Source organism: Tachyglossus aculeatus, chromosome 1 (assembly GCF_015852505.1).
Source record: "Tachyglossus aculeatus isolate mTacAcu1 chromosome 1, mTacAcu1.pri, whole genome shotgun sequence".
Lineage (NCBI taxonomy): Eukaryota > Metazoa > Chordata > Mammalia > Monotremata > Tachyglossidae > Tachyglossus > Tachyglossus aculeatus.
Window position 1 is genome coordinate 9,583,380 of NC_052066.1, and position 14,396 is coordinate 9,597,775.

At 49.3% G+C, this 14,396-nt stretch overlaps 1 protein-coding gene across 2 annotated transcripts in view; it reads right to left on the reverse strand.

Annotated features, from left to right (window-relative positions):
- Positions 1-14,396, reverse strand: part of CNOT9 (CCR4-NOT transcription complex subunit 9) — a 57,619-nt gene that overhangs the window by 14,536 nt on the left and 28,687 nt on the right. For both annotated transcript variants that reach the window (XM_038745496.1, XM_038745489.1), the window contains exons 3-5: positions 12,438-12,553; positions 9,845-9,954; positions 589-698 (exon numbers count right to left, since the gene is read on the reverse strand). In XM_038745496.1, coding sequence (XP_038601424.1) covers positions 589-698; positions 9,845-9,954; positions 12,438-12,553 — 336 coding nt within the window. The remainder of the gene's footprint in view (positions 1-588; positions 699-9,844; positions 9,955-12,437; positions 12,554-14,396) is intronic.

Sequence of the window (14,396 nt, forward strand, 5' to 3'; positions counted from 1 at the left end):
TAGAGAAGTAAATCGTATTTACTGAGCGCTAGAGAAGCAGCGTGGCTCAGTGGAAAGAGCCCGGGCTTGGGAGTCCGAGGTCCTGGGTTCGAATCCCGGCTCTGCCACATGTCTGCTGTGTGACCTTGGGCAAATCACTTCTCTGAGCCTCAGTTACCCCATCTGTAAAATGGGGATTAAGACTGTGAGCCCCGAGTGGGACAACCTGATCACCTTGTATCCCCCCAGCGCTTAGAACAGTGCTTTGCACATAGTAAGCGCTTAAAAAATGCCATCATTATTATTATTATTATTATTCCTGTGTGCAGAGCACTGTACTAAGCACTTGGGAGGGTGCAATACGACAATAAACAGACATGCTCCCTGCCCACAGGGAGATTACAACGCTCTCCCCGACCTCCCCAGGACTTCTTTCTGGGGGACGGGAACGCCGCGCCCCTTCCTTTTGGGAAGAGCCCCCGTGGCACTGGAAACGGGAAGCGGGGAAGAGCCAGCCCAAGTGGCGGTCCGGGCCCCCGTGCGGGGCGGGCAGAGAGACGGCGCCCGGGGGTGGGAGGCCCGCGGCCCGCGGCCCCCGGCGCCACTTACCGTCTTGGACAGCTCGCTCCCGGACTCCATGATGCGCAGACACAAAGGGATGATCTCTGTGGTCAGGAGGAAGTTGATGACCTCCTGCTCGTCCGTCTTCACCAGGGCGCCTGGGAACACCGCGGCGGACGGAAAGCACTTTACCCGGCCCCTCGAGGACCTCCGGCGCTCGCCCGGCCGCCTCCGGCAAGAGCTCCTCACCACCTGCTTCGATTACTGCATGGGCCGCCTTTCTGACCTGCCTGCCTCTTGTCTCCCCCCGCTCCAGTCCGTATTTCGCTCTGCCGCCCGGGTTGTTTTTCTACAAAAACGTTCAGGCCGTGTTTCCCCTCTCCACTCTGCGGGTCGTCCATCCCCCTCTGCATCCATCACTATCGACTTTCCCCCTCGGCCCCCTCTCCATCCCCCCATCTTACCTCCTTCCCTTCCCCACAGCACCTGTATAACTGTATATATGTTTGTACATATTTCTCTATTTATTTTACTTGTACATATCTATCCTATTGATTTTATTTTGTTAGTATGTTTGGTTTTGTTCTCTGTCTCCCCCTTTTAGACTGTGAGCCCACTGGTGGGTAGGGACCGTCTCTATATGTTGCCAACTTGGACTTCCCAAGCGCTTAGTACAGTGCTCTGCACACAGTAAGCGCTCAATAAATACGACTGATGATTGATGATGACCTTTCCCCTCGTCCCCCTCTCCCCCATCTTACCTCCTTCCCTTCCCCACAGCACCTGTATAATTGTAGATATGTTTGTACATATTTATTACTCTATTTATTTTACTTGTACAGATCTATTCTATTTATTTTATTTTGTTAGTATGTTTGGTTTTGTTCTCTGTCTCCCCCTTTTAGACTGTGAGCCCACTGGTGGGTAGGGACTGTCTCTATATGTTGCCAACTTGGACTTCCCAAGCGCTTAGTACAGTGCTCTGCACACAGTAAGCGCTCAATAAATACGATTGATGATTGATGACTTTTCCCCTCGTCCTCCTTTCCTTCCCTTCCCCACAGCACCCGTATAACTGTATATATGTTTGTACATATTTATTACTCTATTTATTTTACTTGTACAGATCTATTCTATTTATTTTAATTTGTTAGTATGTTTGGTTTTGTTGTGTGTCTCCCCCTTTTAGACTGTGAGCCCACTGGTGGGTAGGGACTGTCTCTATATGTTGCCAACTTGGACTTCCCAAGCGCTTAGTACAGTGCTCTGCACACAGGAAGCGCTCAATAAATACGACTGATGATTAATGATGACTTTTCCCCTCGTCCCCCTCTCCCCCATCTTACCTCCTTCCCTTCCCCACAGCACCTGTATAATTGTATATATGTTTGTACATATTTATTACTCTATTTTACTTGTACAGATCTATTCTATTTATTTTATTTTGTTAGGATGTTTGGTTCTGTTCTCCGTCTCCCCCTTTTAGACTGTGAGCCCACTGTTGGGTAGGGACTGTCTCTAGATGTTGCCAACTTGGACTTCCCAAGCGCTTAGTCCAGTGCTCTGCACACAGTAAGCGCTCAATAAATACGATTGATTGATTGATTGATTGACTTTCAAGCCCTTCGTCAGCTGGGCCCCTCTTACCTCACCTCGCTACTCTCCTACTTCAACCCAGTTGGCACATTTTGCTCTTCTAATGCCAACCTTCTCCCTTGGCCTCCGTCGCGCCCGTCTCACCGCCAACCTCTCGCCCACGTCCTGCCTCTGGCCCGGAACGCCGCTCCCTCTTCATATCCGACGACTCTCTCCCCGGTTCCAAGCTTCACTGAAGGCCCATCTCCTCCAAGAGGCCTTCCCTGACTAAGCCCCACTTTTCCTCTTCTCATCATCATGATCATCAATCGTATTTATTGAGCACTTACTGTGTGCAGAGCACTGTACTAAGCGCTTGGGAAGTCCAAGTTGGCAACACATAGAGACAGTCCCTACCCAGCAGTGGGCTCACAGTCTAAAAGGGGGAGACAGAGAACAAAACCAAACATACTAACAAAACAAAATAAATAGAATAGATATGTACAAGTAAAATAAATAAATAGAGTAATAAATATGTACAAATATATATATACAGGTGCTGTGGGGAAGGGAAGGAGGTAAGATGGGGGGATGGAGGGGGGACGAGGGGGAGAGGAAGGAAGGGGCTGAGTGTGGGAAGGCCTCCTGGAGGAGGTGAGCTCTCAGTAGGGCCTTGAAGGGAGGAAGAGAGCTAGTGTGGCGGGTGGGCAGAGGGATTGGGGGCATTCCAGGCCCGGGGGATGTCGTGGGCCGGGGGTCGATGGCGGGACGGGCGAGAACGAGGCCTAACGATGAGGAGATTAGCGGCGGAGGAGCGGAGGGTGCGGGCTGGGCTGGAGAAGGACAGAAGGGAGGTGAGGTAGGAGGGGGCCAGGGGATGGACAGCCTGGAAGCCCAGGGTGAGGAGTTTCTGCCTGATGCGCAGATTGATTGGTAGCCACTGGAGATTTTTGAGGAGGGGAGTAATATGCCCAGAGCGTTTCTGGACAAAGATAATCCAGGCAGCAGCATGAAGTATGGGTTGAAGTGGGGAGAGACACGAGGATGGGAGATCGGAGAGGAGGCTGATGCAGTAGTCCAGACGGGATAGGGTGACAGCTTGAACGAGCAGGGTAGCGGTTGGGATGGAGAGGAAAGGGCGGAGCTTGGCAATGTTGCGGAGCTGAGACTGGCAGGTTTTGGTGACGGCTTGGATGTGAGGGGTGAACGAGAGAGCGGAGTCGAGGGTGACACCAAGGTTGCGGGATTGTGAGACGGAAAGGATGGTAGTGCAGTCAACCCGGCGTCTCCCGCTCCCTTCTGTGTCCCCTTGACTCGCTCCTTTTATTCATCACCTCTTCCAGCCCCACACCGCTTATGTCCCTCTCCGTCATTTATTCATTCATTCAATCGTATTTACTGAGCGCTTACTGTGTGCGGAGCACTGTACTAAGCGCTTGCGAAGTACAATTCGGCAACCGATAGAGATAATCCCTACCCAACAATGGGCTCACAGTCTAGAAGGACATTTATTTTTATTCACGTCTGTCTCCCTCTCTAGACTGTCAGCTCACTGTGGGCTGGGAATGTGTCTGTTTATTGTTCTACTGTCCTCTCCCAAGGGCTTAGTCCAGTGCTCTGCACACAGTAAGCGCTCAATAAATACGCCTGGCTGACCGCCGGGGTCTCTGATGACTTGACACCTGTCCACATGTTTCGTTTTGTTGTCTTGTCTCCCCCTTCTAGACTGTGAGCCCGTTGTTGGGTAGGGACCGTCTCTAGATGTTGCCAACGTGGACTTCCCAAGCGCTTAGTACAGTGCTCTGCACGCAGTAAGCGCTCAATAAATACGATTGAATGAATGAATGAATGGACCAGTCAGTGAGCCGCCGCAGTTGGGCTTCGTGCCTTCTAGACTGTGAGCCCGTTGTTGGGCAGGGACCGTCTCTAGATGTTGCCAACTTGGACTTCCCAAGCGCTTAGTTCAGTGCTCTGCATGCAGTAAGCGCTCAATAAATACGACTGAATGAATGAATGAATGGACCGGTCAGTGAGCTGTCGCAGTTGGGCTTCGTGCCTTCTAGACTGTGAGCCCGTTGTTGGGCAGAGACCGTCTCTAGATGTTGCCAACTTGGACTTCCCAAGCGCTTAGCACAGTGCTCTGCACGCAGTAAGCGCTCAATAAATACGATTGAATGAATGAACGAATGGACCGGTCAGTGAGCCGTCGCAGTTGGGCTTCGTGCCTTCTCGACTGTGAGCCCGTTGTTGGGTAGGGACCGTCTCTAGATGTTGCCAACTTGGACTTCCCAAGCGCTTAGCACGGTGCTCTGCACGCAGTAATAATAATAATAATAATAATAATAATAATAATGGCATTTATTAAGTGCTTACTATGTGCAAAGCACTGGAGAAGCAGCGTGGCTCAGTGGAAAGAGCACGGGCTTTGGAGTCAGAGATCATGGGTTCAAATCCCGGCTCTGCCAACTGTCAGCTGTGTGACTTTGGGCAAGTCGCTTCACTTCTCTGTGCCTCAGTTACCTCAGCTGTGAAATGGGGATTAAAACTGTGAGCCCCCGTGGGACAACTTGATCACCTTGTAACCTCCCCCAGCGCTTAGAACAGTGCTTTGCACATAGTAAGCGCTTAACAAATGCCATCACCACCACTGTTCTTAGCACTGGGGAGTTTACAAGATGATCAGGTTGTCCCATGGTGGGGGGCTCACAGTCTTAATCCCCATTTTACAGATGAGGGAACTGAGGCCCAGAGAGGTGAAGTGACTTGCCCAAAGTCACCCAGCTGACAACTGGCAGAGCCGGGATTTGAACCCATGAACTCTGACTCCAAAGCCCGGGCTCTTTCCAGTGAGCCACGGAAGCGCTCAATAAATACGACTGACTGACTGACTGACTGACTGAATGAATGAATGCCGGCCCACGCCGCAGTGGTTGAGGGCCAACGGGCCCGGAGCCAGTTTGCTCGCCAAAGTCCCTCGGGCGGCTCGGTGCCGTGCCGCTGCGGCTCTGGCCCCGTCCCTCACCTAGACTGCTTTGCAGGGGCCCGAGCCGACCCCCGTGTCCTTACCCGTCCTGCGAGGGGGGTCTTGACAAGAGTCCCAGATCCCTTTGCGGTTTCTCCCGGGGGCCCCGGGCTCGCGGTTGTTGCTTCATCAGAGAGCCGGGCCTAGGGGTTCTGCTCACTCACACCCGCCCTCCTCCCCCGGCAATCCCAAGCGTGAGTTCAGCCGGACACCCCGTCACGGGCTCCACGCTGTGGGACGTCCAAAGAGGTCCCCGAGGGCCACAGGGGCCGGGCAGGTGACGGCACTCGAGGCCAAAGAACCGGATGATTCTTCCTGAGGGAAGTGCGGATTCATTCATTCAATCGTATTTATTGAGCGCTTACTGTGTGCAGAGCACTGGACTAAGCCCTTGGGAAGTCCAAGTTGGCAACATCTAGAGACGGTCCCTACCCAACAGCGGGCTCACAGTCTAGAAGGGGGAGACAGACAACAAAACATATCAACAAAATAAAATAAATAGCAAAAATATGTACAAATAAAATAGAGTAATAAATACATACAAACATATATACATATATACAGGGGCTATGGGGAGGGGAAGGAGGTAAGGTGGGGGGGATGGAGAGGGGGAGGAAGGGGAGGGGAAGGAGGGGGCTAAGTGTGGGAAGGCCTCCTGGAGGAGGTGAGCTCTATGGAGAGGGGAAGGAGGTAAGGTGGGGGGGGATGGAGAGGGGGAGGAAGGGGAGAGGAAGGAGGGGGCTCAGTCTGGGAAGCCCTCCTGGAGGAGGTGAGCTCTCAGTAGGGCCTTGAAGGGAGGAAGAGAGCGAGCTTGGTGGATGTGCGGAGGAAGGGCATGTAATCAAGGAGGTGATCAAGCTGTCCCACATGGGGCTCACAGACTTAATCCCCATTTTCCAGATGAGGTAACTGAGGCACAGAGGAGCCGAGTGACTTGCCCAAAGTCTCACAGCTGACAAGTGGCGGAGCTGGGATTTGAACCCATGACCTCTGACTCCAAAGCCCGGGCTCTTTCCACTGAGCTACGCTGCTTCTCTGGTATGACACTGACTCTTTAAGCACTTGATTATCACCCCACCCTCAACTCCACAGCACTTTATGTGTATATCCAAAACTTATTTTAATGTCTGTCTCCCTCTATGGAGCGTATGTTCCTCATGGGCAGGGATGTTGAAATCCCGGGAAAGGGCGGAACGGCGTCGGGATGGAGGGAGTTGGTCTGGTGGGTGGGTCTGAGCGGGGGCATCATCATCATCATCAATCGTATTTATTGAGCGCTTACTATGTGCAGAGCACTGTACTAAGCGCTTGGGAAGTACAAATTGGCAACACATAGAGACAGTCCCTACCCAACAGTGGGCTCACAGTCTAAAAGGGGGAGACAGAGAACAAAACCAAACATACTAACAAAATAAAGTCAATAGAATAGATATGTACAAGTAAAATAGAGTAATAAATATGTACAAACATCTATACATATATACAGGTGCTGTGGGGAAGGGAAGGAGGTAAGATGGGGGGGATGGAGAGGGGGACGAGGGCATCTAAGCTGGGCCGTCTCCCCCCCCCCGGGGGAGAGGCAGTGAAGGCCATCATCATCATCAATCGTATTTATTGAGCGCTTACTGTGTGCAGAGCACTGTACTAAGCGCTTGGGAAGTACAAATTGGCAACACATAGAGACAGTCCCTCCCCAACAGTGGGCTCACAGTCTAAAAGGGGGAGACAGAGAACAAAACCAAACATACTAACAAAATAAAGTCAATAGAATAGATATGTACAAGTAAAATAAATAAATAAATGAATAAATAGAGTAATAAATATGTACAAACATATATACAGGTGCTGTGGGGAAGGGAAGGAGGTAGGATGGGGGGGATGGAGAGGGGGACGAGGGCATCTAAGCTGGGCCATCTTCTCCCCCCGGGGGAGAGGCAGTGAAGGCCATCATCATCATCAATCGTATTTACTGAGCGCTTATTGTGTGCAGAGCACTGTACTAAGCGCTTGGGAAGTACAAGGGAAGGCCGGGACGGCCACGAAGGGTTGTCAGAAACACCACAGATCCCGGAAGCAAAGCCGGCCAGCCTCTACGGAGCACGGGAAGGCGAGGGGGTCTGACCGGGGGCATCTACGCTGAGCATCACACGAGGCAGTGAAGACCACCGCAGGCCTCGGGCGGGCACGGTGAGTTGTTAGAAACGCCTCAGGCCCCTGAAGCGGTGCCAGCCGACCCCTGCGGCTCTGGCTCGTCCGCATCGAAGACCACCCCCTCACCCCGTGAGACGGGATGGGGGCAGCGAGGCCTCGTGGAAAAGGCTGGAGGACCCGGGTTCTAGTCCCAGCTTCGCCCCTTGTCTACTGTGTGACCTGGGGTAGGTCACTTCATTTCTCTGCCTCAGTTCCCTCATCTGTACAATGGGGATTTAAGACTGGGAGCCCCACGGGGGACAGGGACCAACCTGACTAGCTTCTATCTCCCCTGGGGCCTAAACAGGTCTTGGCACATTGTAAGCGCCCAGTTTTATTAAAAACACCAGGCTCCAGGGGTCAGCTCCCTGGCCTGGCTTAGCGGAAAGAGCCTGGGCTTGGAAGTCGGAGGTCGTCCGCCTCTTGTCAGCTGTGTGACTTTGGGCAAGCCATTTAACTTCTCTGTGCCTCAGTTACCTCATCTGGAAAATGGGGATTAAGACTGTGAGCCCCACGTGGGACAACCTGATCACCTTGTATGTACCCTAGTGCTTAGAACAGTGCTTGGCACATAGTAAGCACTTAACAAATACCATCATCATTATTATTATTATTATTATTCTTAGCTGAGAAGTCTACCCCGGCTGCATCTGGACACTGAGATGGTGAGGAGCCCCCGGTGTCCCCAAAGCCACTCCTCAACTGGAAGCTGGAGCCGCAATGGCCCAGCCTCATTTCCTCCCAGATTAGAGCCCTGGGGCAAACCCTCCAGGGGTTTCCCCCGCCCTCCACCCCCAGAGGAGACCCCGATCCGGCCCGGGGACGTGCCACGTGGCTGTCGTGCACAGAAAATGGGGCCACTCAGTGGGCAGCGCCCAAATCCTGGACGTTCTGGCTAGGTGGAAGGAATAAGGGAGAAGGAGGGAGATAGGGAGGGCGAGAGAGAGAGGGAGGGAAAGGAGAGAAGGAGAAAAAGAGAGGGAGAAAGGAAGAGATAGAAAGAGAGGGGGAGAAAGAACAAGAGATAGAAAGAGAGGTAGAGAGATAGAGGGATAGAGAAAGAGGAAAGAGATAGAAAGGGAGAAAGAGAAAGGGAAAGAGAGATAGAAAGAGCCAGAGGGAGAGAACAGAAAAAGAAAGAGAGGGAGAGAAAAAGAGGAAAAAGATAGAAAGGGAAAGAGATAGAAAGAGCAAGAGAGAGAGAACAAAAAGAAAGAGAGGGAGAGAGAAAGAGGAAAAGATAGAAAGGGAAAGAGATAGAAAGGGAAAGAGAGATAGAAAGAGCAAGAGGGAGAGAACAGAAAAAGAGAGGGAGAGAGAAAGAGGAAAAAGATCAAAAGGGAAAGAGAGATAGAAAGGGAAAGAGATAGAAAGAGCAAGAGGGAGAGAACAGAAAAAGAAAGAGAGGGAGAGAGAAAGAGGAAAAAGATAGAAAGGGAAAGAGAGATAGAAAGAGCAAGAGGGAGAGATCAGAAAAAGAAAGAGATGGAGAGAGAAAGGGAGAGAAAGAGAGAAAGGGAAAGAGATAGAAAGAGCAAGAGGGAGAGAACAGAAAAAGAAAGAGATGGAGAGAGAAAGGGAGAGAAAGAGAGAAAGGGAAAGAGAGATAGAAAGAGCAAAGGGAGGGAACAGAAAAAGAAAGAGACGGAGAGAGGAAGGGAGAGAAAGAGAGAAAGGGAAAGAGATAGAGCAAGAGGGAGAGAACAGAAAAAGAAAGAGATGGAGAAAGGGAGAGAAAGAGAGAAAGGGAAAGAGATAGAAAGAGCACGAGGGAGAGAACAGAAAAAGAAAGAGATGGAGAGAGAAAGGGAGAGAAAGAGAGAAAGGGAAAGAGATAGAAAGAGCAAGAGGGAGAGAACAGAAAAAGAAAGAGATGGAGAGAGAAAGGGAGAGCAAGAGAGAAAGGGAAAGAGAGATAGAAAGGAAAAGAGATAGAAAGAGCAAGAGGGAGAGAACAGAAAAAGAAAAAGAAGGAGAGAGAAAGGGAAAGAGAGAAGGAGAAAGAAAGAGGGAGAGAACAGAAAAAGAAAGGGGGAGAAAGGGAGAGAAAGAGAGGAGAAAGAAAGAGGGAGAGAACAGAAAAAGAAAGAGGGGGAGAAAGGGAGAGAAAGAGAGGAGAAAGAAAGAGGGAGAGAGAAATAAAGAGAAAGAGGGGGAGAGACAGAAAGGGAAAGAAAGAGAGATGGGGAAAAAGAGAGAGAGAAAAGCAGAATGTTCTGGCTGAGATCTGGGACTTGGCTTTGATCCCAGGCAATTGGTGACAGGGTGAGCGGGCCCTCTCCCTCCTCCCAACCGCCGCAGTGGCCCACCCGTCCTCTGACCCCAAGAAGGGGGCAGCGGCAGGGTCAACAGTGCTTTGCACAAAGTAAGTGCTTAATAGATGCCATCCTTATTATTACCCGCCACGGTCCTCACCCGGGGACTGAGGGGAAGCTGAGGCAGGGGGCAGGGGCCGGACAGCGTCTGGGAGAGGGCAGACAGGCGGCAGGATGGGCTCGGGCCGCGCCCGCCACTTACCGATGACCCCGAGGCTGGTGAGGCGCAGGTACTCGAAAGGGCGGGTCTTGCTGACGGTGTGCAAGAAGGGGTACAGGAAGAGGGGGATGTGCGCGGCGAGGAACGCGGACCTGGCCGAGACAGAGAACGGGACCCCGTCATCGCAGCCCACCGCGCCGCGCCCCTCCCCGACCCCCCGAAGGGAAGCCTCTCTCCTCCACCCGCAGCTGGGGGGATCCGCCTTGTCTATTCATTCATTCAATCGTATTTATTGAGCGCTTACTGTGTGCAGAGCACTGGACTAAGCGCTTGGGAAGTCCAAGTCGGCAACATCTGGAGACGGTCCCTACCCGACAGCGGGCTCACAGGCTAGAAGGGGGAGACGGACCACAAAACAAAACATGTGGACGGGTGTAAAAACTGTCGGAACAAAGAGAATTCGAGCTCTATGCACATCATTAACAAAATAAATAGAATAGTAAATATGTACAAGTAAAATAGAGTAATAAATCGGTGCAAATATATATACAAGTGCTGTGGGGAGGGGAAGGAGGTAGGGTGGGGGGGATGGGGAGGAGGAAACTGAGAGAAGTGAAGTGACTTGCCCAAGGTCACACAGCAGACAAGGGGTGGAGCTGGGATTCGAACCCATGACCTCCTGATTCCCAAGGCTGGGCTCTAGCCACTATGCTGTGCTGCTCCTCTGTCTGTCTTCCCCGTTCTAGTCTATAATAATAATAATAATAATAATGACATTTATTAAGCGCTTACTATGTGCAAAGCACTGTTCTAAGCGCTGGGGAGGTTACAAGGTGATCAGGTTGTCCCATGGGGGGCTCACAGTCCTATTCCCCATTTTACAGATGAGGGAACTGGGGCACAGAGAAGTGAAGTGACTTGCCTAAAGTCACACAGCTGACAACTGGGGGAGCCGGGATTTGAACCCATGACCTCGGACCCCAAAGCCCGTGCTCTTTCCACTGAGCCATGCAACTCTGCCAACTCTGTTGTAGTCGACTCTCCCTAGCTCTTAGTACAGTGCTTGGCACATAGGAAGTGCTTGATTGATTCCACTGTGATTATTTATGGAGCACTTACTGTGTGTGCAATGCTGGGCTTGGTAAGCACTTGGCGAGGACGATGGCTATATAAAGGGAAGTGACTGGCCCACAGTCACACGGCTGACTTACTGTCATCAGCCAGTTGTATTTATTGAGAAGCAGTGAGGCCTAGTGGCTGAAGCACATAGTAAGCGCTTAACAAATATCATCAAAAGGAAAGAAAGAAAGAGCAAGAGAAAGAGAGAGAAAGAAAGGAAGGGAGAGAAAAAAAGAAGAGAGAAAGAGAGAGTGAAAGAGAGAGAAAGAGAGAGAGAGAAAGAAAGAGAGAGAGAGAAAGAAAAAGAGAGAGAGAGAAAGAAAGAGAGAAAGAAAAAGAGAGAGAAAGAAAGAGAGAGAGAAAGAGAGAGAGAAAGAAAGAGAGAGAGAAAGAAAAAGAGAGAAAGAGAGAGAGAAAGAAAGAGAGAGAGAAAGAAAAAGAGAGAGAGAGAAAGAAAAAGAGAGAGAGAGAGAAAGAAAAAGAGAGAGAGAGAGAAAGAAAGAGAGAGAGAGAAAGAGAGAGAGAGAGAGAGAAAGAAAAAGAGAGAGAGAGAGAAAGAAAAAGAGAGAGAGAGAAAGAAAAAGAGAGAGAGAAAAGGAAGGAAGGAAGGAAGGAAGGAAGGAAGGAAGGAAGGAAGGAAGGAAGGAAGGAAGGAAGGAAGGAAGGAAGGAAGGAAGGAAGGAAGGAAGGAAGGAAGGAAGGAAGGAAGGAAGGAAGGAAGGAAGGAAGGAAGGAAGGAAGGAAGGAAGGAAGGAAGGAAGGAAGGAAGGAAGGAAGGAAGGAAGGAAGGAAGGAAGGAAGGAAGGAAGGAAGGAAGGAAGGAAGGAAGGAAGGAAGGAAGGAAGGAAGGAAGGAAGGAAGGAAGGAAGGAAGGAAGGAAGGAAGGAAGGAAGGAAGGAAGGAAGGAAGGAAGGGCTCAGCGCTGTGTACAGAGCTCTGCACACAGTAAGCTCCCAATAAACGTGATTGAACAAATGAATCACATTTATTGAGACTTACCGTATGCAGGGCACTGTACTCAGCACTTGGGAGAACACAATACAACAATAAAGAGACATATTGTATTAATAGAAATTGTATATTTTATTAATATAAAGTGCTCAGGAGATTGACTGAGAGCCCTTCCCTCCCTGCCTCCCTCCCTCTTTCTCTCTCTTTTTTCTTTCTCTCTCTTTTCTTTTTGTTTCTTTCTCTCCCTTCCTTCCTCTCTCTCTTTCTCTCTCCTTTCTTTCTTTTTGTTTCTCTCTTCCTTCCTTTCTCTCTCTCTCTGTTTCTTTCTCTTCCTTCCTTCCTTCCCCGTTCTAGCCTGTCTCCCCGTTCTAGCCCATGAGCCCGCTGTTGGACTTGGACTTCCCAAGCGCTCCGCACACAGTAAGCGCTCAATAAATACGACTGATCGAATGGAATTGCTTAATAGATACTCACACTCTTATGATCGGTATTTCCAAGGAGCCCGAAGTCACTACCGTCCCCCGCCCCCCCGAGCGGGCCGGCCCGCGCCGACCACCGGGCTTACCGGGTTTCCGGGTGGGAGGCGACACACTGCAGCAGCGCCAGGGCGTTGCACACTCGGTTGGACTGGTGGGCCGTCAGCGTCGGCGGGTTGATGGACGGGTAGATATTTACAATCTCCTGTAGCCAAGCCAACGGCGGGATTCGTTAGCAATCCCAATCCGAATTCCACCGGTCCCTTCTTCATTTCCATTATTTCGAAATCATCATCATCAATCGAATCATTTCGATTCGGCTTGTCTCCCCCTCTGCTCATCCTTGGACTTCCCAAGCGCTTAGTCCAGTGCTCTGCACACAGTAAGCGCTCAATAAATACAATTGATTGATTCATTCATTCATTCAATCGCGTTTATTGAGCGCTTACTGTGTGCAGACCTTGAGCATGTCTGGTGCACTTCATCTACACTACGACAGCGTAATAATCATGAATATTACATAATAATGATGCAATTATTATAATACTCACCATCATAATGATGATTACAGTAATAATCAAAATGATTATTATGTAATAACGATGTCATTATTATAGTAATCACCGTCATAATGATGATTACAGTGCTTTGCACATAGTAAGTGCTTACATATTTATTCTGTTTATTTTGCTTATATGTTTTGTTTTGTTGTCTGTCTCCCCCTTCTAGACTGTGAGCCCGCTGTGGGGTAGGGACCGTCTCTAGATGTTGCCAACGTGGAATTCCCAAGCGCTTAGTACAGTGCTCTGTACACAGTAAGCACTCAATAAATACGACATTGATTGATTCATTCATTCAATCGCATGTATCGAGCGCTTACTCTGTGCAGACCTTGGGCATGTCTGGTGGGCTTCATCTACGCTACGGTAGAGTAATAATCATGATTATTACATAATAATGATGTAATTATAATAATCACCATCATAATGATGATTACAGTGCTTTGCACATAATAAGCGCTTACATATTTATTCTGTTTATTTTGTTAGTATGTTTGGTTTTGTTCTCTGTCTCCCCCTTCTAGACTGTGAGCCCACTGTTGGGTAGGGACCGTCTCTAGATGTTGCCAACGTGGACTTCCCAAGCACGTATTCCAGTGCTCTGCACACAGTAAGTGCTCAATAAATATGATTGATTGATTCATTCATTCATTCAATCACATTTATTGAGCGCCTACTGTGTGCAGACCTTGAGCATGTCTGGAGCGCTTCACCTACGCTACAGCAGCATAATAATCATGATTATTACATAATAATGATGCAATTATTATAATAATCACCATCATAATGATGATTACAGTAATAATCATAATGATCATTACGTAATAATGATGTCATTATTATAGTAATCGTCATCATAATGATGATTACAGTGCTTTGCACATAGTAAGCGCTTACATATTTATTCTGTTTATTTAATTTTGTTAATGTTTGGTTTTGTTCTCCGTCTCCCCCTTCTAGACTGTGAGCCGACTGTTGGGTAGGGACCGTCTCTGTGTGTTCCCAACTTGGACTTCCCAAGTGCTTAGTACAGTGCTCTGCACACAGTAAGCGCTCAATAAATACGATTGATTCATTCATTCACTCAATTGCGTGTATTGAGCGCTTACGGTGTGCAGACCTTGGGCATGTCTGTGCCCTTCATCTATGCTACAGTAGAGTAATAATCATGATTATTACATAATAATGATGTATTATAATAACCACCATCATGATTACAGTAATAATCATGATTACATAATAATGTAATTATTGTAATGATCACCATCATAATGATGATTACAGTGCTTTGCACATAGTAAGCACTTACATATTTATTCTGTTTAGTTTATTTTGTTAATATGTTTTGTTTTGTTGTCTGTCTCCCCCTTCTAGACTGGGAGCCCACTGTTGGGTAGGGACCGTCTCTAGATGCTGCCAACGTGGACTTCCCAAGCGCTCAGACCAGTGCTCTGCACACAGTAAGCGCTCAATAAATACGATTGAATG